This window comes from Theobroma cacao, chromosome 2, assembly GCF_053813885.1.
Source record: "Theobroma cacao isolate CCN51 chromosome 2, ASM5381388v1, whole genome shotgun sequence".
In the NCBI taxonomy this organism is placed as follows: Eukaryota; Viridiplantae; Streptophyta; class Magnoliopsida; order Malvales; family Malvaceae; genus Theobroma; species Theobroma cacao.
This window is the reverse complement of record NC_142640.1, coordinates 47,569,605-47,594,679: the sequence shown is the minus strand read 5'-3', so window position 1 is coordinate 47,594,679 and position 25,075 is coordinate 47,569,605. Positions and strand designations below refer to the sequence as shown.

Sequence of the window (25,075 nt, the reverse complement as noted above, 5' to 3'; positions counted from 1 at the left end):
ATTTTTTAATTTTGTATCTAAATTACCAAATCAAATTCTCCGTAATAGTTTATATTGAGCGAAACTAATTCATAAGTTTTATTAGTGGTTTTAAGTTACTTTTATTACTGTCTATTTATCATTATGCTTACTGTAAAACAACTTTTAAAAAAATAATAAATTGGTAATGGAAATCAAGTATCTATAAATTTAATGTCAACGGGGCAAAGTTTGCACGATATGATTCAAGTGCTCTTGTAGGAACAACATTCAAGAGCTTCACTGTTGTGTTTACAGCCTCGACCCAGAATGCTTTTGGAAGACTCTTCTCAAACAACAAGGAAAGATGTTTGGAATCTTCTAAAGCAAAGTTGATGCCAGATGCTTTGGCTAAGTATGGGGTTGATAGGGAGCACACTTTGTCCAAGTCTCTTTAACAAAGTTTGAAATGAGCACCTGTTCGAGGGATATTGATCTTGCCTGTGGTTGGGTTAGATTTGGATGGATTTGGTTCGACAATCATTTGGACCTTAAAGGACATATTACCTTTTGGATCTTTCTCTTTTCTGTGGGTGGCAATCTCTGATCTTTTAGTAGAACCATTGCCTAATTGGCTTGCTTTCTAGTAGAAGCGATGCAGCTGTATTTAGAGTTAGAGAGTTAGGGATTGTGGGACTTTTATTTACTTTAGGTTCCTTTCTTTCCTTAGGTTTTTTTTTTTTTTTTTTAAAACAAAAACACCAAAAAACCAAAAGACTACACATTATATGTGTTTGTATGTATTTTACTTATTTGGATAACATATACCTATTTTAGTTTTTTAAATTATTAAATCAAATTACTTAATTATCAAATATCTTTAAAATTTAGTCTTAGTATTAATCTAAATAATTTTGATAGCTGGTCAAATTGCTAAATTGATTGGAATCGGTCAATTAATTTGAACCGAATTCTATATTATCCTATTCATATCCTTAAATGTAATGTGGTAATTGATTGTTTAGATGAAATCAGACAACTTTAATTTAGTATATTCAATAAAGTCAAATTGGTAAGAGATTTTTGAAGTTTTTAACCAAAAAAAAAAAACATTTAGGTATTAGTTCAATGATAAAAGCATATGTATCTCTAATTGTTTTCCCACCAATGGAAAAGTAGTACTTTGTTGTCTTTCACTATAAAGCTTTGTTATTAACATGTAGTACTTCACATTGATTCTCCATCGAAGCTGAGGCATTCTAAACCGTACCATCTAAATTCAAGGTAATAATTCGAAAACAATGTAAATTGTATTTGTCCCCAAGGACATGCAAGAACCAAGGAGGTTTCCTTGGTACCTTTGTCATTCTTTGTATATGTTTGAAGCAAAAGACAAATAGGAGCAGGAGTAGAGCTCACCTTATTAGCCTAAGAATCTCCTAAGAAGAATCAATCACAGAACAGATAACTGAGGTCTGAGTTTTCTTTCCCAACCTGTTGACAACCACATTTTCTTGCATATTTTAGTTGGTATATATAAAAACAAACACTTTTCTTGTAGTTGTAGCTTGGCTTCGGTCATTTCGAGGGATACTAAGTGCAAACCTTGGTACCCTTCTTTAACATAACTAGCCTTAAATAACCAATTCCTGCCCTCATGTTCATGCATTTCGACCCCAAAGCCAAAAGGTCTCTAGGAAAGGAAACCATGAATAGGCGGGTGCGGCAAGTTGTCACTGCTCTGAGAGAGCACGGGAGTGTCAGCTACGCTAAAATTGCCACAATTGGAGGGTTTTGCAATGTTGAGCTTATCATTGTGAAGGCAACAACCCCGGATGACTTGCCACTGCCTGACAGATATGTCCATGAGCTCTTGAAAATATTCTCCATTTCTCCTAATAGTTGTCGTGCTTTTTCAATTGGCTTCTCTCGCCGTTTCGGAAAGACTAGAAGCTGGCGAGTTGCACTGAAGTGCTTGCTCCTTCTACACCGGCTGCTTAGATCATTGCCTGAAGATAGCCCCTTTCGATCAGAAATGCTGTGGAATCGGCCAAATGGTTTTATCTCTTTATACCCTTGTCGTTTCCAGGATGCTTCCTCATCCACTCCCGAGTGTTACACCACGTTTATCAGATCATATGCACATTTGCTCGATGAGGCTCTTGGTCGCTTCTCGTTTGATGGTAATCTAATTGACAATGAAGATTTGGAGAAGACGGAAAGTTTACCAGAAAAAATGAAAGAAATTGCAACGATGCTTGAGATTTTGCCACAGCTTCAAAGCCTGATTGATCGAGTTATGGATTGTAGACCGACCGGGGCTGCGGCCAAGAGCTTTCTGATACAGTCAGCAATGAAATACATCATTCGGGACAGCTTCATCTGTTACACCATATTTAGAAGGGACGTTGTTTTGGTGTTGGACAATCTCTTTCAAATGCCATACAGGAGTTGCATAGCAGCTTTTGGTATATACAAGAAAGCAGCCCTGCAAGCAAACCAGCTGTGGGAGTTTTATGACTGGTGTAGACTTATGGGATTTTGTGGGCGTTATGAGTATCCCTTTGTGGATCGGATCCCACAGATACAAATTCAGGCGCTTGAGGCTTTCATCAACGGAATGTGGCAGCTAACATCACCATCATCACCGACCACATCACCATCATCATCAGTTATGGATTCCAGGTCAAGTGTAACCGAAGATGACAGAGACAAACAACTGGTTGTGGTCGGTACTTTTAAGGATAAATTCGAGGACAGTTGTTTTCCTGAAAAGTTCGATGGAGATGAGGAGAGGGAACCATTGATTCAGCTAGATGACAGTGAAACTGATAGCTGGGAGGATCTATTGGAAGCTTCAGTGAATCTTTCTGGTGTTCAGGGAAACAACTTGCTTTTATACAGTAAGGGATTCAACTACAGCAATGGAAGTGACAAGGATGAATGGAAGATACAAGTGTACAATCCTAGTGCACCTAATCCTTTTCAGCAGCCTCCCAGCATGCAAATTAGTTATGCACAATATGCAAGCAGTAACCCAAAGTATCCCTGGGGACTGTGATGCATGCCAGAGTTTAGATTTTTAAGTGTCAATTTCTTGGGCAGTCATTTGATGCCTCATTGGTCTCCAGAGGGGTGCATATTGTCCTGCCAATGCAAAGTTCATTCAACAACTCGGTTCTGGTTGCTTTCGCTCAACAGCTTTAACATTGAACTAAGTTAACAAAATTGGACCTAAAAAAGGACGAGCCTACTTCTCTTTTTCTTTTGTCTTTCTTCTTCAATCCTTATCCTTGGACTACTGGCACAACCTGGCCATATGGCTAGATCCAACTACCTACCGTGGTCTTAGCCATGGGAGGGCTCAATCCAACGTGGGCAATGACTTAGAAACGAGATGGCCCCTAGCTGCATGAGAGATCCAGGGCGACGAATCATGGATTTGTTCTGAATTAGCCTTACACGAATAGAACTCAATGGTCAGTCAGAATCAGCCCTTTATTTTTGCTGAATTAAATAGCCCCATCAATTGACAAACGCTTATGACTCTGGCTAATACTTTATTAATAATTATTCAAACTGCAATTAGTATATTGAGGAACAAAATTTGAAGATGTGTTGAGCAGGAAACAGAAATAGAGCAGATTCTGTTGAAATAAGAAGCTTTACATTTTCTAATGAAAGATAGTTAAATGTAAAATACAACAAAATTGTTTGGCATTACTACAGTTACAGACCGCTAAAGAATTTACAATATTTTGTGTAGAAATGTATGAATTGGCAGACCCTTTTGGATTCATGAACCTTCCTGCTCGAGAACCATAAAAATTCTTAGCCAAAGCTGAAAATTTGAAGATAACCAGAGACATGGAATGACAGGGAACCTCAGCCAAGCATGCACACTTGCCTGCATATAATCTTAGCAGCTAACACCAACCATCAATATATTAAGAAATCTTCGAAGCATTACTTTCCTCCATAACTACTTCCGATGCCTCCGCTTTGGCTCAGGTCTTTGTCTTTTCTCATCATCCCATTCCCGGTCGTACATCCTAAACTCTGGTTAAGGAATTAGCTTTTTCTATTTGCAACAGAACAGGTGATGTGAAGGCCAAAATGTGCTAAAACAAGATTATGAAACAGATGGATCTTATTCATGATAGGGTTCTAACTAATTTTCTTGTATAACAGTTTTCCATTAAAAAGGAAATTTATCCTGCATGCTGCAAGCAGCATGATCTCAATGCTATAATGACAAACTAATACCTCGAAAGGATGTGACAAATGTTTTGCAGTGTGAACCATCTAAGGCAGAAGAGAGGACTAAACAGGTGAAAGGACTAGAAAGGATGTGACAAAAGTGAGACGAGTACACCAGAGCAGAGAAAATAACTCTTTACCTTATTCGGGAGTGACAAGCAAAATAGAGTTTGCATACTATAACCTCTATACCTGAGTTGGAATCATTCTCAAAATAAGTTTTTAAGGGTAAATATGGGATCACAAGATGAAATCATTATAATGAACTGCTCTGTTTGCAAATCCTTCCAATATGACATGGAATTCAAAAGGTTTTTATGGGTTAGGTTCCTCTAAGCCATCTACCTTGCACTAAACACCCCTCCCACCAGAAGAAACACCCAAAAAGAAGATTCTAAACAGAATAGGATAAAACATTCACTCCCTTTCACTCTACTCCCAATTCATTGACACTGTAAAATATACTAGCTCGTTAGCATTTATCCTTTGCATGCACATGCAGCACATGAGAAATTTGATAAGTTTCACAGGACATGATATGCAATAATGTTTAGATGATTATACCTACAATTTAGCTTTCACATTTTAAGGATACGGGTCTGTGTCACGACGAGCCATCTTGCTAGCTGCTTCTTTACCATGAATCCTCATGCCTGGTTCCTCCAAGTAACCCCCACGCTGCATCATGGAACCCTTTCGGTCTCTATCTCTTCCATCATATGATTGTGACATACCAATAGCAAGAGGTGGAGGTGGAGGGGCAATTGGAGAATATTCCCCAGGTTCTGATGGCAAATGCTCTCTCTTGAGTTTCCGCCTTTTGGCAACATTAGCATCCACATCCTCTTTCAAAAGGCTTGCTTTCTCTCTGTCCCTCTCCCTGTCTCTGTCCCTCTCTTCCACCTACATAAAGCCACTTACTACTATAAGCAAAAACTTTTGTCCACAATAAAACATACCTATATGATATCGAAGCCCTGATTTCCATAAACTCTAAAAACTAAAAGAGCCATTTTGCTTCTTTCTTACCTCAAAAGTTCAAGCCAAAATTTATTCAGCTATGATACATACTTAAATAAGTTATAAGCAAAAGCAACAAAACAGCAAAAACATGCCCTGCCATCTCACAGAATTAGTGTTACGACACAACATTCAATAATGTATCATCATTTGAGGAAGATCCACTCCTACATCACTTCATAATGCCAGGAAAAAAACACTTTTCAGGAGAAATGAAGACCAGCTTGTGACTTTAAGGTTCTTAACCTAACTGTAGTAGTGACTTTAAGACAAGTCAAAATTTCAGCCTATTAGTATACTTACCTTCATGATCTAGATGTCCCAAAGGATCTAAGCATTATACTGAATGTCAAGTCACAAGTGCATAGACTATCTAAATATAAACAGCCACAGATCCAGATTGACAAGCAAATCTCACAAATTAGTAGCAGTGCATTACAGGCAATCCTCCACGACCTAACATAAACAACTTAGCTTCATGACCTAGATTGTCCAAAAGGATAGCATCACAGTGGTATGAAGTGCATTGATCATCAAATCATAAACAACCACACAATCCGGATTACCATGCAAAATCTCATTTATTAGTTACAGGCAATCCTCCAGGCCCACTAGCAAAGTGACATAGCTCATAAGACATTTAACTCCAAAATGTCCCTAATTATGGAGTGATAATAATAATAATAATAATAGTAATAATAATAATAATAATAATAATAAGATAGAGCAGTCCACTACCTTCATTGACAACCCCTCTCTTTCTTCTCGCTTTCTCTCACGAAAGTCATCCTCTCTTCTGCGCTTTCCATCATCCTGGGAAACCAAGGAATTTTCCTCTGATCGTCTCCGCTCTTTATCTTCATGTCTTGGAGAGAGTCTCTGAGAATGTCTGGTACTTCCAAACCTTCTGTCAGGATCATCATCCCTTCTACCAGTAGCATTAACAGATTGTGGGACCATATGAGGAGGTAAGGGTGGTGGTGGAGGCAAGCTTTGCCCATGAAACCGATCATCAACATGAGACTTTTCTGTGGATGTATCAGCATATCGTACTTTACTTCTTTCATCTTTGCTGCGCTCATCCTTAGCTTTGTCACCAAGTCTTTCCAAATTCCTATCGGTGCTTCTCTCAACAGAACGCTCTCTTCCATATCTCTCAATTGATCTATCTCTTGATTTCTCAGTCAAAATATCATCTGCACGAGACTTTTCAGGACGCTCCAATCTTTCTCTGTAATCCCTATCATGTCTCTCGCTTCCCTTATCTTTTGACCTATCCAAAGGCTTATCCACGGCCCTGTGGCTTGTTAGTTCATCAGTTCCTGGCTTGTCAAAATCTGCCAATTGAGGGTCTGTGGACCTCTCCCTGTCAGATAATCGAACTTCACCATCCAGATCTTTCAATTCAACATCCCCTTTGCGGCGTTTAGTTAATCTATCAGTCTCTTCCACTGGAGTGGTTCTCTTTTGCAGCTTATCACTGGACTTTGAAACAGTAGCAGAACTATCATGCCTAGGAGAATGAACAATTCGAGAAGATGGCCTTGATGCATCCGGGAGTTCAGAGCCATCATCTTTCCCTGCAAAAAACCTCATGTCAGAAGGCTTAGTAACTACTATATCTTCCTTTGATTCAACCAAGGATATCCAATGAACCTTTAGGTGGAGCAGAAACTGCGTTACCATTGGAAGTGACAGCTGAAGGAACATTTGTAGTCCCACCTTGTCTGCCCTCTGTATGAGAGGGAACATCTCTGTCAATGACACAGGTCACAGAAGTTCTTCCAACAGCTTTCCCAGACTTGCCATCATCTTTTCCAGGATCTTGCTTCTGTGTCTTTGTAAGTGATCCAGCAGGTGCTGAGCGTTTGGCTGAGGCTTTTGACTGTTGAAGAAGAAAAATGTGAATTGCGAAAAACCAAATAAAATTACAAAAAATATATGCCAAAAATATCCATGAGAGAACATATAAAATGATTTTACATAGACCATAGTCATGAAGACGCACAAATATATCCTACATCACCACTACTGATATTTCAGCCAACAACAAAAGAAGCCCTAACAAGTATAGATCAATAGAGGGTAATTTACTGGTCTTCTAAAATGTCAGACCTATATGCTTGGAAATGTAATAAAGGTATACCGAATAATACATCACAATTACCACATCAAGCACATTAATCTAATTTTATCATAAATCCATCACATAATGCATAATTTCCTCTGGAGCATTATTACTGCCAAGCATTTGGGAAAAACCTTATTTTAAACTAGCACTGAGTGAACTGTAAATTCCATGAAAAAATCAGTCTGTACTAATGGCGCAGGTCACTAGTGCTAGCATTTCCATCATTCTATCTTCTCTGTCCTTATAACATAAAGAGCAGTGGCTTTAGATTTCAGAGTAATTTATACAGTACCAACATCAAAGTCTAAAGAAACTTCATAAGATAAAGGAAAGGCAGACAAATGGAAAAACTGAAAAAATCAGCAATTTTAGAAAATTAAAAGGAAAATTCTAAGTGACATGGTAATCGCATTTAAAGGCTCATCAAAATGAACAGTTGAGCAATCAACTCCTTCAAGTATGCCTACAAAAATTATCGGGGCTGGGGGGGGGGGTGACACATGCCTATAAAAGTCAAATAATACCTCCAATTCTGCAGAGTTCTTTGCAGGAACTTTGGCCAAGTGCTCATCCAATTTATTTGAAGATTCATCTAGCTGTTTCTGATTTTCAAGTGATTTTCCTGTTCCAGCTTGTGAAGTAGCTAAGACAACAGATAACACAGCATCAGAACCATTGGCTGATGTACCACCTTTTGTTTTCAGATCAGATTTACCAAGAGAGGCATTTTCTGCTCTTTCCAACCGCCCATCAGATTTTGTTCTTGGAATCTGGTCCTTGACCAAATTCACATCTGACTGTTGGGTTCCTAAGGCAACTGCCCTGGCCCCAGCAGCCTCACTCTGAGAAACATTAATTGATGAACCATTTTGTACAGAAACTGTATTACCAGCCAAAGATTTTGAAGCAAGTGATGTAGCAGGCTTCAGCTCAAGATATCCCATTCCAAATTCCTCATCCGTAACCCATGAAGACTGAAGAGTAGAAAAAATCTCAAAATTTGTTCATGCATGGATAAGCAGGAAGAATAGACGTCCTATTTTATAGTGAATAAGAATAAGCATGAAACAGAGAAGCACTAATACCGCCCTTCAGTATTTTATCCCTATCAGACTCCAACATGCCCCACATGTATCTTGTAGAACCCAGCAAGCCAAAATGTAAAATGTTAGTTTTTGTTCTTTCTGACAAGGGACCAATGTCTCCAATATGTTCTTGGCATTGAATAGAGTACCAACATAAAAAAGAGACACATTAGTTTCCCTTAGTTTATTTTCCTCCAAATTTCTCAATTACCCAATAAAGGTTGATAAAAAGATATGGACATTTGGCGAACTTTTGTAGATAGCAAAATGCATGATTTACTTTCATGCAACAATTATGTTTAAACAGGTGCTCCACTTTAGCTATTAACTCATTTTTAATCAAATATAATTTTGCTTTATACTAATTTTCTTTGCTTTTTAGCAACTTTTAAGAAATAAAAAAAATAACAATTGACAAAAATCAACTAGCAGATACAACAATCACAACCAACCTTATACTTTTTTTGCCTAACTATTTATGCTTTATATATACATAAATACATGCCATGTGACCTGAGTCTTTTTCATATCATCCTGCCAGTAACATCTCATACTTTTATCAGTACTTCCTAGGCAAAAAACTGATAAAGCAATTTACCTTTCTAGCAGCCAAAGCTGCAGCAACACCAGTTGCCAACACCTTGAGATCCTCTCTTTCATCACTTTTGATTTTGGCCACCTGTATCCAAGAGTTTAATATGGAAGAAGCATATTAATATATCTAACAATAAATCCAATTAGAAACTGATTGTTCTCCACATTTCTTACCCGTTTTTCAAGGTTAATTCCACTCTTTCTGGTAACAGGAAAAACACTAGAAATTTTCGTCAACATTATTAAAGCATTACGAATCTCCATGTACTCAGTTGACTCCAAGCACTGGATCAACAGCCTTGTTATTCTTTGACTCCATTTCCAATGTACCTTTCAAAAAAAAAAAAATTTTAACCTAATCACAGAAATGAATTAACCTCAAAACTCATGATAAGCACAGATGACACAAAACAGGAGCCTCATATACTACATTGTGAAAGACAGGCAATTACGAGTGGTTCATGTGCAAATGTCAGATGTTTGATAGATTACTCCACGACCAATAAACATTTTGGAGTATTCCTCTAATACCAAACAAGACAGGAGATAATAATAATAATATAATATTCAGAGGTTGTTTAATCAAGAAGCCTCACATGAATCATTAATATTCTCCAGTAAAATACCAAACAAATCCAAATCACATTAAATCCTCAGAAAATAATAATATAATAATGCTCAAGATACAAGAGAGTTTATATCTATTCATTACAAATTATAGTGCATATAGAATCCCCTAATGTACAACATAGTCACCAAAAACACTCTGGCCCAACCTGGTGAAGCCACCAATCGAACAGGTCATCAGTTCAACAAGGTGATGTGTCAAAGTCAAACCACATAAATAAACAAATGCCCATGAAGAAAGTTTAAATCAATTTCAAGCTTAACATATATTTACCGTAACAAGATAATTACATATTCACCACACAGGTTGCATACCGTGACATGAGACACCTATATAATAACCATCTTCTCAACATAAAACTCTCTGACACACGAAGATCAATTAAAACTACGATTTCGCACATCTGTTGTCTTCTACAAGATTTGTAGGCCTCATCCTTACTATCTACAACAAGCATCTTAAGGAATCTAAATACATAATAACTAACCTTAATGAACTGTCCATATGTAACACGCTGACTGTTTGGATATCTATAATACACAGCAAAGCCAGGCATATTCCCACATTCATGCTCATAAATGGATTCATCTGCCTGCAAAGGAAGCAGTGGTCAATATATAACTATTCAAATAAAACTAAATGTTTCAGTTTCATCAAATTCCTCACAAACTTCAAAATACATATCAAACAGTAAAATAAATCAAATTTTGGGTAATGCAAGAAAGAACTTAACAGGGAATATTGTACCTTCCAGTAGTATGCAATCTTTAGCGTTTCATATAGAAACCTCCCAAGTCTTCCTGCTTCATACTCAGTGCAGCAGCATATCATGGGTTGTAAGGTTTTGCATATCAAAACGTCAATGTGATTTACTGTGTTGAAAAAAGGTGTGCCAAGAGAATGAAGAGTGTGCACAAACATGGCACAATAGACAGCATCTGGCATACTGAAGGTACAGCGAGGAAATATACAACGCTGGAGGAACTCCATATTAATCTTCAGTGTATCAGGGCAGGAGCTCAACCACTTGTCCTTTTCATAAGTAAGCCGTCTACGAACAGATGCAACATTTTCTTCATGCTTATGAAGTTCACTAGTTAGACGATCTAAAGCTTCTTGAATTCTTTCCTTGTCTTTTTTCCTTTTGTTAATTGCTGAACTAGAATTATCAGGAAGCTCTTCCAGAGCCTTAAGAGCAGCATGCTGCTTTGCGATTTCAGACTCATAACGGTTTCTGGGAACATAAAGATCATACAGAGTAAGCCCCCAAAAAGTAGCATAGAGGTCGGGAGAGAGACTATTCCAGGCTTTAGAAGGCAACATGGTTTTAACAGTATCAAGAAGTTCAGACCACCTGCATAATAATGATTATTGAAAGCAATCAGATAGAAGAAAAGCAATTTAGGAACAGTCTGTAGAACTGTTTAAATTTTGAATATTTAATAAGGTACAATATGCGCAATGTACAGAGGAAGAAAAATAATATTATTACACTATAGGCTTCCGAGGTGGACCCAAATCTAGTATCACTCGGCTCAAATCATCTTTACTTTCAGACTCTGAGTATGCCATAGTAATATTTCCAGTTTCATTGTCATCTAAAGGCCAGAAAACATCAGAACTCCCCTGACACTTGAAGAGCCTCATCACAGGCCGATATATCAAAAATGCAACCTGTGTCAAGAAGAACAACAACCTCACATAATATTTCCTTGCTCTTTACAACTAACCATGTCACAGGTTCCCAGACCTCTAAAGTGGTGCAGCGAGAGTAAAAAAGAACACATGGATTGACAGAGATCTAAACATACCTCAGGATCAAGGTGGTACACGTGGACAAGGTCATCAAGCGAGGGAATCAGTTGGGCATAAGCAGCAGCTGGTGTTACTGCACTACAGAGAAATTCTACATACTGAAGAAGAGTCCCATGGCATCTGTCAAACTGCTCACTAACCATCTTAATGTAAGGAGCATCTGCATTTATGACAACCCTGCAGATGATAACAGATATCAGGTTAATTAACTGAGAGTCACCCACTTCATACGTCTGATATTGCATTCTATTCAGGCAGGATAGGAATCTAACTTCCTAATTAGTGATTATCAAACCTATTTAAAAAAGCTTTATAAACATCATAGAAATGGACAACTAATAAGAACAAAAAGGAATAATTTTTTTTTGAAAGGCATTAAAGTTGATTTCATTGACTCATAAAGTGTACAAAAATTACCACATTTTCGTAAAATTACAGCCCATTCATGTAGGACATATCCCCAGCATTAAAGTGTTGCATATTGACATCAAAATGTGACAAAGATGCAACACTATCAGCTTTAACATTATCCTTTACTCATTACATCATTGAGAACAACAATGTACCATAGATGCACATTAAGGAAAACAAAATTTGTATAAAAGAACATGCTAGCATTAAAGCTTTCTAGTGAGATATGATACCTTGGGATGGGCTTTTTTTGTCCTATAAATTCTCGTTAATAAAGAACCAATCTACCTCTCTCCCTTACTCTTATTCCTAGTCTCTAGATCTCACAAGGCATCCTTGACCTCTATAGATAGTTGATTTTGGCTACGAACTTATTATTTCTCTAAGAGTCATTTTACAGCATAATGCTACACAAAGAATGATGCGAACAATTAGAATGAGTGAAGCACTATTTCATGCAAAACAATTAGAACAAGTGAAGCACTATTTCATGTAGAACAACTAGAACAAAAGAAACACTACTTCATGCATAACAACTAAAACAAGTGAAACACTACTTCATGTGGAACAACTAGAACAAGTGGAACACTACTTCATGCGGAACAATTAGGATAAGTGGAACAACCACTTCACACGAATGAGTGAAGCACTATTTCATGCAAAACAAAGAATGATGGGCTTTTTTTGTCCTATAAATTCTCGTTAATAAAGAACCAATCTACCTCTCTCCCTTACTCTTATTCCTAGTCTCTAGATCTCACAAGGCATCCTTGACCTCTATAGATAGTTGATTTTGGCTACGAACTTATTATTTCTCTAAGAGTCATTTTACAGCATAATGCTACACAAAGAATGATGCGAACAATTAGAATGAGTGAAGCACTATTTCATGCAAAACAATTAGAACAAGTGAAGCACTATTTCATGTAGAACAACTAGAACAAAAGAAACACTACTTCATGCATAACAACTAAAACAAGTGAAACACTACTTCATGTGGAACAACTAGAACAAGTGGAACACTACTTCATGCGGAACAATTAGGATAAGTGGAACAACCACTTCACACGAATAGCAATGAAAACAACCCGGAATAAGTGACAAGGTGCATGGGTTACTTTCATCTTGAGATGTTTAGAAGAGTTTGACTTGATGGCTCAAATATGGAAGTAATTAAGAGGTCTTCCTCTTAACCATTTCCTTCAGTACAAATGTTTCTCCCTCTTACCTTGTCCTCTTGTACCTTTTCACGTGCACTTTCTTCTCTTGACCTACTCACATATACTTTGTTCTCTTAACTTGTACTCGTATAGCTTTTCATGTATACCTCTTCCTTTTGCCTTCTACTCAAGAACAAATATAATTATATTATTAATGGTCATAAAACCCATTACTTCAAGGGCATGCTTGGTTGGAGGGAATGGAATAGCCATTCCTCCCCTATTCTCATTCCTAAGATAAAGTTGCATTTGGTTCAATGGAATGGCTATTCTTCGGAATAGCCATTCCAAGATAAGCCTGAATAGCCATTACCAAAGCCCCCTTTGGTAATGACTATTATTTAGTATTATTTAAATTTAATGAAGAATATATTGTCTTTTAATATTAAATATTATTTAATTATAATAAAAGGTTTAATTATCTTATAATACAAAATATTATTAAATTATAGTAAAAATATGTTTGTATTTTGGTGAAAATATTATTTAATTATAGTAAAAGTTATTTTGATTTTATTACTTAGAATTTTTTTTAACAAAATAAATTCTTTAATTTTAATAAAGAGTTTTTTTCTCATCATAGTATTTTTGGTTTTTAATTAAAAAATCTTTAAATTTTAATAAAATGTATTTTTATCATTTAACCATTATTCCTTAACTATTCTTAAAATTATTCCAGCCAACTAAATAATGGAATAAGTAATAATAGCAATTTCTATCCTATTTCATTCCCATGAACTAATCTACATAATAGTTATTCTTCCTTTATTCTATTCTCTTAGAATGTTTATTTTATTCTCTTGGAATAGCTATTCTACCCTCATTCTATTCCTTTCAGTGAACCAAGCATGCTACAGTAGTCATATAATGGATTTTTGACCGTTACTCAACATTAAAGCTTAGTAACGATTACCCAACAATAAAGCTCTTCTTAATAACATTATTCATTATGTGCATTATAGCATATTCTTGAGTAACTGTCACCTCTGGCACTATATATAAAGTCTTCGCAATTCTTTCAGGGGACTTATTCTGAAGCTATAACATTCTCACTTAGAGCTTCTCTTTCTAACTTCTCTATCTAATTCTCTACCTATTCTCTTTTTATTCTCTTCTGCCTACCACAACACTCAGTACTTAAAAGAACTGTTCCAATCTTCCTCTCCACCACCTCTAGTACATATTTGTTTGCAACACTTCGTCTCCCTATCACAATAACCCCCTTTACAACCTCCTTTTTGTTCTTTTCCTTGTTTCTCTTTTCTGTTCTCATCGTTTTTCTCTTTCTTTTCTAGCCACCCACCTCCCTATTTCTCTGTTGCCAATGCTGGTAACAGCAAGGGAAGTCTCTTTCCTTGCTATTACCAACAATGGGAACAAAGAAAGAAGAGATAGGTGGCCAGAAAAGAAACAGCGGATATAATTGAAATAATATGTGCATAGTTCTATATACAAATTGCATTACCAAGAAAGTTGTAAAAATTATATACATGTATGGATACACAAGAAGCACTACTTCAGCAACAACCACGCCCAAGAGTATCAAAAAAGGACAAGTAGGTGATCACACAACCTTATAATCAGCCATATTAGTGCAATAAGCATTCAAACTTCTTGAAAATAAAAGGTCCTTCCAGTTGTACAACTTACAAAGAACGATGTTGGGCTAAAAGTAACAAAAGTGGAATTGCCAACTTTGGTTCATCCTTTGGAAGCAATGAATCTCTCAGCCTATTGGTGGATTTAATCAATGCCTGCATAAATGGCATTTAATCATTAGAAAACAGAGTGAGAAGCCAGAGTACTTTTCATAGACCTAAAAAGCAATGCAGCAGTAAAACATTTTCAAATGTTAACAGCATAAAAGATAGATGTTCTGAATTTAGGCCCTTAAACCTATCAAATAAAATGGAAACTCAACTAAAAAGTTATCACATTAATCCATAAGCTGAAGAATCAAATATCAAACAAAAATTCAAAAGAAAATAATTTTAAATCTAAGGATTCTTGATTGGGATCTTAACATGCATAAAAAAAATGCAGATATTACATATAAACTGCAGTCTTCGCACATCAAAAGTTATTATTAAAACTGCTTTTTTTTAATACGATTTTCAACTCAATTGTCAGCTCGTCAGCCTTTTGTAGACCAGTCTAAGTCTTGAATACATAGCAATCAGTTTTTCCGAGACAAATATGTGTGTGTGTGTGTGTGTGTGTTTGTGTCTGTGTACACACACATGCATAAAAATCTATGTGATTCTGTGTGATCAGTATGACACTTAACGTGATCCTAGAAATTGCTTCTCTCATTTGATGTTCATTCGATGTGAGATGTATACCCAAGATGATAGGTATCATGAATAAGAATCCTATCCCTTTATTGCCTTTTTTCTCTCTCTTTGTACTTTAAGTAACTATTGATGTTGAGCTTTAAGTCCTGAAATCAGATCTTGTTGTCCTACAACATATCTGATTTTTACCCAAAAGAACAAATCCTGAGCTTCACAACATCAAATAAACAGTAATAAGAGACAATATGCACCAAATCAATGTTCAACTATACAATTTTACCAGTTGGAAAAGCTAAGGAAAAACTTCATATTGCAACCATAGCCAAGGGCAAAAACAGAACTCCTATCTGGTTGAACATAATAGAAACTGAAGCACACGGTAGAAACTAGAAACAGAACTCCAAAATCTCGACGCTACTGATATCTCACTAAGGTCGACTAAGAATAACCTTAACAATATGGTCTTACAAGGCAAATATAATCCCATGCAAAGCTCTTGGTGGACTCATCTAGCTACTTCACCACATACCATTCCAGGACCACTCATTACAAAGTATTTGGTCAAGATTTTGATCACTAATTACAATAATTAGCCTGATCAAAGAGATGAGGAATATGTAAAACCAGACTAGGATACAAGCATAAATGAGAAACTCTAGATGTGGAAAAGATAAAATTATGAATAAGAAGCATGATTTAAAAGCTGTCATACATGGATTTTAGGCCAGATATATAGGGGATTATATATATAGTTCATGTTTAAGGAACAAAGAAAGTAAACTATGCAAACAAAAAAGCCATCAATTTGACCATGCTTTGACTATAAAGTCTATGACCATGTTCACAGGTCAGATTCAAGTGAACGAGGTCCTCACTAAGAACTGAAAGAAAGGTTATTTATTGAACATTTAAAACTCTAACCAAATTATGCTCATTAAAAGTAGGTGGCTGGATTCAGCCGACAATTAAAAATTTTAAATAGACAACACAAGGATATTGCCGAGTCTAAGAAAACTATGACAAGCACTAAAACTTAAGCATGATGATCGGCACATTTACAAGAATATATTATATAAACCATAAAGCTCAGTAAAATCTTGGGTTCAGATCAAAAGCTAAAAAGTATAAAAGTAAAAAGTTTCTAACATATAATCTATAACATACTTAAAAGGAAGCCCCAAAGGGGCTTCCACCTCTAGCCACGTGGAGGGCATAGGAAAAAAGAGAAAAAGGAAAGAGAAAGAGAGGTAGAAAGAGAAAGAAAAAAACAGATAGAAAGAGGCCCGTGTGCGACGCACAGGCCATAGTCTAGTACACTTAATCAAAAGCATTAGCTCAAAATCTGATTTGAAGACCAAGAAGGTGATAATAATACCAGCAGTGATGTCTGATTCTATCTAAATAATCTACAATTCAGGTGCTTCACTGATAGAGAAAAAGATAAAATATAGACTACCCTATTTTTTGCATAACAAACTAGCGTAATATCAATGTTTTCATGATAACCTTATTATTTCGAGTTACGCCAAATGAAGTGGCCTGAAATCGAAGAGTCTCACTTCCAGCCATGGCATCCAACTGCTCCTCAGTCAGATTCTCTGTGAATTGTACATTTGCCATTTGATGAATAAGCTCCTGACTCAATCATAAAACATCCAGTCAGTAATTTTAATCTTCAGGCCTAATCATGAAAATCCTTTAAGCTTTAGATCTTCATTTACCTGCAGGAGAACAAGTTCAATTCCTTGGCCCTTTTTTAACTGATTAACCAGATACTGGAAAAGACCCCTCAGTTCCATTGATGGGTATTTCTTACACCTACAAACAGAACTGATCTTAGTAAAATCGCAACAAAGTAATCCTGAAATATACTTCTTAAAATTGAAAAGCATATATGTCATAGTCGATGTTCAATGAAAAAATAAAACAGTGAAAAGGATTAGCATGAAAAAACATGTAGACAAAGAAGTATTCCATGACTTTTTTCCAACATCTCATGAACTATATAGAGAAAACCCCACCATTCAACGAACAAACACCTTTATGTATGAATCACTAATGGTACAGATAAGTTCAAAATGTAGAAGAAGAATAAACACATAAAAGTTGAATGTTGCAGTTCTACTATCCTTTGGGAGCCTAAATACCTATAAAACTAGGAAACCACTTTCTTTTTTTCTTTTTTCAAGACAATCGGATGAAAGCAAGCTTTTTATAGTTGAGAAAAAGTTTGCAGGATATATGTGATTCACGAGAAACAAATTAAGATTGATTTATTATGAGTATAAAAATGAAGGAAATCTAGGTGCCCAACAATCTCTCCATCACGTTATCTTCTCTCTCAAATTGGGAATTTTAGTTATAGTTCATTCTCATCATCTTCAGGGTTCCAAGCTCAGGAAGATGGCCCTTTATGCATACTGACAGGCAAAGGGACAAATTAGAAATCAACCTCCACTGTTTCAATTATAAAAAAAAATTATAAGAGCAAAGAAAGGTATCACTTGAGTTCAAAGAAATCTACAAACAATTCTCCATGTGCTATTCCATTTCCAAAATATATGAGCTTGTTTGTGTATGTTTGTGTGTGTGTGTGTGTGTGTGCGTGTAAAACTATTAGTAATAAATTAAACAAAAGGTCTTCTAGAAAATAGCTTATAAATTTAACAGAAGCCAATGGTGCTTGATCAACCTAAAATCTGTACTTTTTCAGGAATCTGTTCTGTAAAAGATAAATTCTAATGTTAATATGCTACAATTTACAACTTAACCCTGAATATCCTCATACATTTGCTTCAGCCACATTCAGAATTGACACAAGTAGAAAACCTAAGATTTCAAAACATAAAAAAAAAAAAAGAAAAAAAAAGGGAGGAACAACTGCATTAACAACCCTGAAAGACTTGAAAAATACATGTAAAGTTGTGTTCAAATTTGAGTACTAACTCATCAACTTAAATTTTAACAGACAGACAGAGTAGGTGAGACACCAACTTAGCTAAAAGCTTTAAATGTTAGTCTAGCGAATAATGAGAATCGAACTCCCAGAAGACCTATTCTTCAAACTTTGAGAATGATAGAAGCCATATAATGTGCTGATAGTCAGTCACCAGCTCATCATAATTTTCTTTCTATTCAAGTCTCAGATTCTAGCAGAAATTTAATCCTACCACCTCCTTAATAACAATTAAAACAAAGAAAAACATAATAACTAAATAACTCTTGGATCATATGTTCATGAATAAAACCATAGCACCCAGCCAGACCACCTTAAGAGCAGAATTTGATAACAATTAGGCAATTTAAAAAAATGGCTCATCATCAAATTATAAACTACCATCAATACATCTATTAAAGTACAATAAGAGTCCACCACCCTTGAAAGGGAGAGAGAGGGGGGGCGGGGGGGGGGGGAGGTGGCAGAAATAAGTACAAGACAGAAGTTGACAGGACCAAAATACTTACGCACAAAGCAAACCTCAACAAACAGGTCAAGAGAGCAAAGTATAGCAAGGGAAAGTTTCAGAGCCCCATTAAGAACTAGCCTAATTATTGTAACTAACCAGCCCTGACAACATTGAGAGCTCAGATGGACGGACCTCAAAAATTAAATTGCGCCCCGCAAAATTCTGATTGTTGCCTCCACAGAACTTGAATTTTACTTCAAAAAGTTGCAAAAGTCCTCCATCTTACATGTTAGGTGAAGAACTTCATTAAATTTCCTTATATGAATGGCAGGAGAATACCAGCTTTGCATGGACAACTATGAAGACCCAAAAAATCATGAACTACCAATGAACCATCACCAAGAAAACAGTTAATGCAGCTAGAACCAAAAGTTCTGCCTGCTCCAATGGTCAACTACATTTTTGCCTAGCACATCAGCATCTCTCCCGAAAGAGAAACCATCTTTTGCAGCCTCATTAGTTGTGCAACATCCAATAAGCATCAAATTCGACCCAGTATACATTCCCTGGAAGGCTCCAGCAGATATTGGCGGGACACATGCAATCAATATCTAAAAAGAACACCGCAAAGGAGAGAGGTACTAGAACCAATAACCCAAAGAAACAACCAATTTCTATGTTTAGCCCCAACCTAAATCTAGGCTCTTCATAACACCGGAATGTTAATACATACTCCCATTTCTAATCATCTAGATGCCAGCAGAACAGACAGCAAATTGCACTTTGTCAACAGTAGATTTTAGACCAGCATCTCTGTCAAAACTTGAAGGCTTATATACATAAACAAATTAACTCATCTTTATCCATACTCCTTCAATTTAATCAGTAGAAACAAGCTCCAAATTGCTAATCAACATGTTTTTTTGTGTTCTAACCACCACCATTAGCTTAACAGCTTTGTGCACATCACCAAACTTCACATGGAATAGCATATGAACCACTATACTAGTATGTTTTCAACTTTTGTTCAGAGCCAAAATCATTCCTTTAATTGAATTCATTATCCTGTATCACATTTGAATTCTGCCTTTCTCATTTCTTGCATTTCAATTGAATGGCTGGAATTGAAGATCCTTATCAAAAACCTCAAAGTTTGACTAAATCATCTTTTCCACAATTAACAGACTTCCATCAAACCTCAGTTACAGAATCCTATGTGGCCCTGTAAGTAGTGCCTACCTAACCAGCAAGCCACCATGAAGAAATTTATCAGACATCACAAACGAGGGAGTCAGAAAATCAGTAATGTCCACCAACCCCCCGCTCCAGTGATCTTTCTTTGCCCCAGCTTAATCTGCAACCCGGAAACTGAAGTAAAGCATCTCAAGATATATCTACATTCTATACAAATTTGTAACCACGTACTTCAGTTATTCTAACAAATTCAGCAACAAAAATACCATAAAAATACATACAAACACATGCAGACATGGGGAGAGTGGGCACAGTATGCACCATGAAGGAAAAGACAAAAATAAATAACTAGATATCCACTTGAAATAAAAAAGACAATACAACTAATAAACCACAAGAATACTACAGCAGCACAAATGGCACAAACCACATGAAAACAGACTCATGTTCCAAATAATTTGGATAACATACCTCTAAAGCAAAAACAAGATATTAACAATATCTTCATGAAAAGACAACTGCATAAGAAACTATAGATTTTTGCAAAGAGATAACTGTACATACAGGTGACCCCAAAATGATGCCAAAGATTGAAGCCAGTCTGACAAATTAAGGCCATCATCCTTCAGTTTATCACGCCCTCCTTGCGCCAGTCGCTCAATCACAACATATTCCAAAATGTCATACTCAAGCTGTATAGTAAACAAAGAATAATAATCAAAATCAAGATACAAATGAATAGTGCACAACAAAGAATATCCCAATTGAAGTTCAGATTCAGTCTAATTTGGATTTGTGTAATCATTATGGATAAATCTAGAATTTGAAATTTAAAATTTTAAACAAAATTAATTTTCATTTCGATTGCTAAGTTCTTGATATCAATTTAATTTCACATTGTAATTTTATTATAAAAAATTTTGCTACAACTGACATGATAATACAATTAAAGCAGGTTATGCTAACCTCTTAATCTTTAAATTTTTTTTTTTGTACATTAATTCAATCAAAAGAAATTGGAGGTTAATGAATTAAATCAGAATAAAGGAGGGAAAAAGTGGCTAGGGACAGTTTCCTCCCTTCTATTCCTCTTTTTCTTGTTATTTTCTTATTATTTCCTCTCCTCTCCTCAACATTTTAAGTCGATTCTCTCTCTATCCTTTTCTCCTATTTAACCTCTTTTCAGATACTCTCTTCTTCCAATGCTAGTTTGCTGCACCAAAACAGCCCCATAATATCTTCATTCTGCTCTCTGTGTTGCTAGTTTATCCCTCCCTGTCAACTCAAGAAGACAAACGCACTCAATGGCCTATTTTCCCTCTCCAGAACAGCCAAATCTCCTCAAAGAGAGAGAAAGGTTTACATAAATTGCTAGAGACGTAGAGTGAAATTATCAACTATTGACATTAAAAGAGTGCAAGGTAGACAGGAGAGAGATGAGATGGAAGAGTTCAAATAACCTATTGGCAAAAAGAGATCAAGACACAGGATTTTGCATCAAGACAGATACGTTAAAGTCCAATGTAATAGGAATTTGAAATCTTAAAATTTGAACTTTAAAATCCTAGGCAGATATTGTTCAAAATTCAAATTTAAATCTTGGTGCTTTAGAGGCCAATCAAACAAAGAATGTGGCTTTTAAATCCAAATCAAAACACTTGGCCGCAAATTACATTGCCAAACAAAAAGCTAAGAAATTCTATTTGAGGAACTTTTCAACACGGAATATAATATGCAAATTGATAGTCAATTTGAAACATTAGTTGGAATGTCACCTAAGATGATAATTCAATAATAGTCAATACACAACATATGACGCCTAAATGATGAGAAAAACTGAAGTGAATTTAAGACTTTACTTAAATGTCAATTCAGATTATCCTTAGCCCATTAGACAGGGAGTCAACTTTATGCACAAAATACAGAACCATAGCAGTCCCTTTATAATGTTAAAAGAACTTGTAATCATTTAAAGCTTCAAAGCTCAAAATATTCAAATTCACTCCCGCCAGAGAATTTTTCTCATTAACATAAAGATTTCAACTAAAGTTGTCTGTTGCCTTATAAAATAAAAATTTTACAAAAATAAAATGATCCTGAGCAAACGCTAGTATTTTGGAGTTCCTAAAACCAAACACAACTGCTAATATAAGTGCTTAAACAGTCTGAATGATGTAATGAGTGCAAAGACTTTTGGACAATTTTACCCAATGTAAAGCTTATCACATAGTCGATGTGACTAAAAAAAAACATGTCAGAATGAATGCTAGCAACAGGGTTAAGTACAAGCCTATTTCCCTGTTTATCAGATGTATATGAACTCCAGAAAATCAATTCTGCTATTGAAGATCTGGTTATGAAGAATAGTGTAATAACTGGCTTGCTACTTTGAAAAGCTCTAAATAAAAAATCAAGTGGATGTTTTCCACTAGCAGCCATTCCTCCTAGAAAGGAACTTAACCTCAGTAGATAATCATGGTCAATATTCTTTTCATCAGGTCACTCAACTCATTCATTGAACTCAACTATCCATTCCAACATCAACCAGACTGATCAATTTACAAGAGAACACTGTAAAACTTAATTAAATGAAAAAGGCAGAGAAATTAAAATGATAAGCAATTATGATTCCAGGACGTAAAAGTAATAACATTGAGATAAGCACATTCTGGGTAACAACTCAAAATTCACCATCACTTAAATTACCTACTGAGCAATAAACATAAAAAGAAAAAGAGAAAAGAAAATACTATGAATTCTGACTTTTGACAAGTTGAAACAAGTAAGCATGATGAGGAAGAGGGGACAAGATGGAAATCAATAATTTTAATGACCGCCAACAAGAAAGCACAAAGGAAAAAGGGAAACAGAATGGAAGAAAATCATATGGAAATGGCAAAATAGATGCAGACCTGTGTCAAATACTTGAATGCATCAACCACAGGAGTAATCATATCCCTGTATGCCTCAATCTGAAAAATGTCCGAAGTGTATTGAACCAATGTAAACAACACTCAATGACGCATAAAAATCAAATGCATAATCGCTACTAAGAATAAAATACCTGGTGAACAATTGTTCGCAGCACAGTCATTGGATTAGCATGAGCAAGTTTTGCAACCATCCGGCCTAACTGCTTCAAATTTTCCTTAGCCAGCCGTTTCAAAATCCTCCTAGTGTCAAGCTGCAAAAAAGCACAGGTGCAAATGGAGCTCTTCAGGCACCCAACTTTGACAAGCAATGAGAACACTATCAATAAGAAATACCGCTGTACCTTGGCTGTTTGTCTTGCAGCTAATATAGTAGGATTCCGCTCATCATCCTTTTCCCACTCCCCATATAACCGGTATCGCACCTAAGCAGATGAGATTCATCTAGCAAGATTGTCTATCATGTCTAATAAATTCTCAAAGGGAAGTATCAAATAACACTGATGAAAGGCCAACCTCATAGGGAAGGAGATTCATTACTTCCCAGATCTCTTGCCCAACTGCTGGATTTGCAGGTACCAATTGCAAAGAAGGAAGTAGACATGCTCCTAATGTTTCCTCTACCCTTGACCTAGCTTCCTTCAAGTGAAGACGAGGATTTTGATATCCACCAGCAGCCGTTTCAGCATTTGAGACTCCACCAGCACTAGCTACAAGCTCAAGGGCAGATAAGTAATAACCTCTCAAAACTCTGCATACCTGCCAATAAAGAAAGCCAACATAACAAATCAGTAATGCACTTCTAGGAGAAGAAAACAAAATTAAAGAGAGTTAATTATAAGTACATAATAACACTAAAAGTATACCTTCTGCAACAGCAAAGTATCACTGTAGAGATGAGGTCCAACAGTCGCCAACATCTGAAAGAGTTCCTTAGGAAGATCAATAAAGGAGCTACTGGCTGATGTACTTGTATCCATGTTATCAACACCAGGTCCTGAGGGAGATCCAAAGTTTTGGAGATGTGTTTGGCGAACAATATCATATGCTAAAGAGATTGACTTTTCAATGAGCCTGAATGTATATACAGAGTATAGTAAAGAACAAAAGTACAAATCAATATGAAACAAAGAATTAAGCTTCAGAAATGCCTAAATCATTAGGCCGAGTCCAGAAAGTCAGAAACACAAATGAAAAATGTCTTTGACTTAAACCACATAAACACAATTATGTGTCAGATGGACCAGTCAATTAAATTCAAAAGTCTCAATTCATGTAACCCAATCCCCTCCAGGATAAAGAAAAAGGGATCTATAGTGTTTACCTAAACAATCCTTTACAGATTTGAACATGTGCCACTGGATTAAGTGGTGAAAGGCGATCAAACAGGATACGGGCGTGGTACCTGAGAAGCATGACATCTTAAGTTAAAATTTGATCAATAATAGAAGTCGCAAAATTCATAAAAAGAGGACAAGCTGATTCAGCATCAATTATCTCCCCTTTGAGGCATAATTAAATACTTAAAAACTAAATGAATATTGCTCTACAGTAGGTTTGGCAGGTACAATAACAGTACCGTCCACACACTAAACATGATTCCTGCTCAAGTTAACTTTTTTGTGCTTTTAGAAATTGAAGCTGTAATAGGATGACCAGGTGATGTGGGCAACCTAACTTTATGATTGAGAAGAATAAACAGAATGGCCTACATGCACAAGTCAGCCTTAAAATAGGATGACCTATGCTCACATCTAGTAATAGAATAAGTACAATCTTGATTTACCAGGACAATTTCAAATCAAGTTTCTACCAAGGGCAGGAATACTTAGAACAAACTTGGAAACAAAGGATACAAGGAAAACAAGTTGAAATGTCAAGTGTGTAAACTCAAACATAAATTAACTTTAAGAAATAAAATGACCTAGGAAAAACGGATACTAGGATGCTCAACTTAAATGTTGCAACACCAAGGAAATAATGAAGAATCAAGATTGGCAACAAAATTTCAATTAAAAGATATAGGGATAGAGAGAAAAACTGAAAGAAACGAATAGAGATTCCAAAGCATAACACAGCCACCACAAAGAGTGGCCAACTACAACAAAGCTTACCAATCATCTACAGA

The 25,075-nt window shown here is 36.0% G+C and overlaps 2 protein-coding genes across 5 annotated transcripts in view; one reads left to right on the top strand and one right to left on the bottom strand.

Moving 5' to 3' along the window:
* Positions 1-1,366: 1,366 nt before the first annotated feature.
* On the top strand, positions 1,367-3,024 carry LOC18610022 (putative clathrin assembly protein At4g32285). The gene has a single exon (XM_007045437.3). The coding sequence runs from the start codon at positions 1,616-1,618 to the stop codon at positions 3,017-3,019; it is 1,404 nt and encodes a 467-aa protein (XP_007045499.3). The 5' UTR covers positions 1,367-1,615; the 3' UTR covers positions 3,020-3,024.
* Positions 3,025-3,603: 579 nt separating this feature from the next.
* Positions 3,604-25,075, bottom strand: part of THO2 — a 28,117-nt gene continuing 6,645 nt past the window's right edge. For 2 of the 4 annotated variants that reach the window (XM_007045431.3, XM_018115562.2), the window contains 22 exons: positions 25,062-25,075; positions 24,272-24,352; positions 23,814-24,021; positions 23,464-23,706; positions 23,292-23,372; positions 23,082-23,201; positions 22,930-22,989; positions 20,582-20,709; positions 17,138-17,234; positions 16,923-17,051; positions 14,773-14,876; positions 11,488-11,668; positions 11,169-11,350; positions 10,424-11,030; positions 10,164-10,268; positions 9,223-9,378; positions 9,053-9,133; positions 7,894-8,343; positions 6,895-7,123; positions 5,977-6,818; positions 4,814-5,121; positions 3,604-4,010 (listed from right to left, as the gene is read on the bottom strand). The exon at positions 25,062-25,075 is cut by the window's right edge and continues 180 nt beyond it. In XM_007045431.3, the coding sequence (XP_007045493.3) occupies positions 3,941-4,010; positions 4,814-5,121; positions 5,977-6,818; positions 6,895-7,123; positions 7,894-8,343; positions 9,053-9,133; positions 9,223-9,378; positions 10,164-10,268; positions 10,424-11,030; positions 11,169-11,350; positions 11,488-11,668; positions 14,773-14,876; positions 16,923-17,051; positions 17,138-17,234; positions 20,582-20,709; positions 22,930-22,989; positions 23,082-23,201; positions 23,292-23,372; positions 23,464-23,706; positions 23,814-24,021; positions 24,272-24,352; positions 25,062-25,075 (4,476 nt within the window). In that variant the 3' untranslated portion in view covers positions 3,604-3,940. The remainder of the gene's footprint in view (positions 4,011-4,813; positions 5,122-5,976; positions 6,819-6,894; positions 7,124-7,893; positions 8,344-9,052; positions 9,134-9,222; positions 9,379-10,163; positions 10,269-10,423; positions 11,031-11,168; positions 11,351-11,487; positions 11,669-14,772; positions 14,877-16,922; positions 17,052-17,137; positions 17,235-20,581; positions 20,710-22,929; positions 22,990-23,081; positions 23,202-23,291; positions 23,373-23,463; positions 23,707-23,813; positions 24,022-24,271; positions 24,353-25,061) is intronic. The other 2 variants (XM_018115563.2, XM_018115561.2) reach the window with 2 other exon arrangements.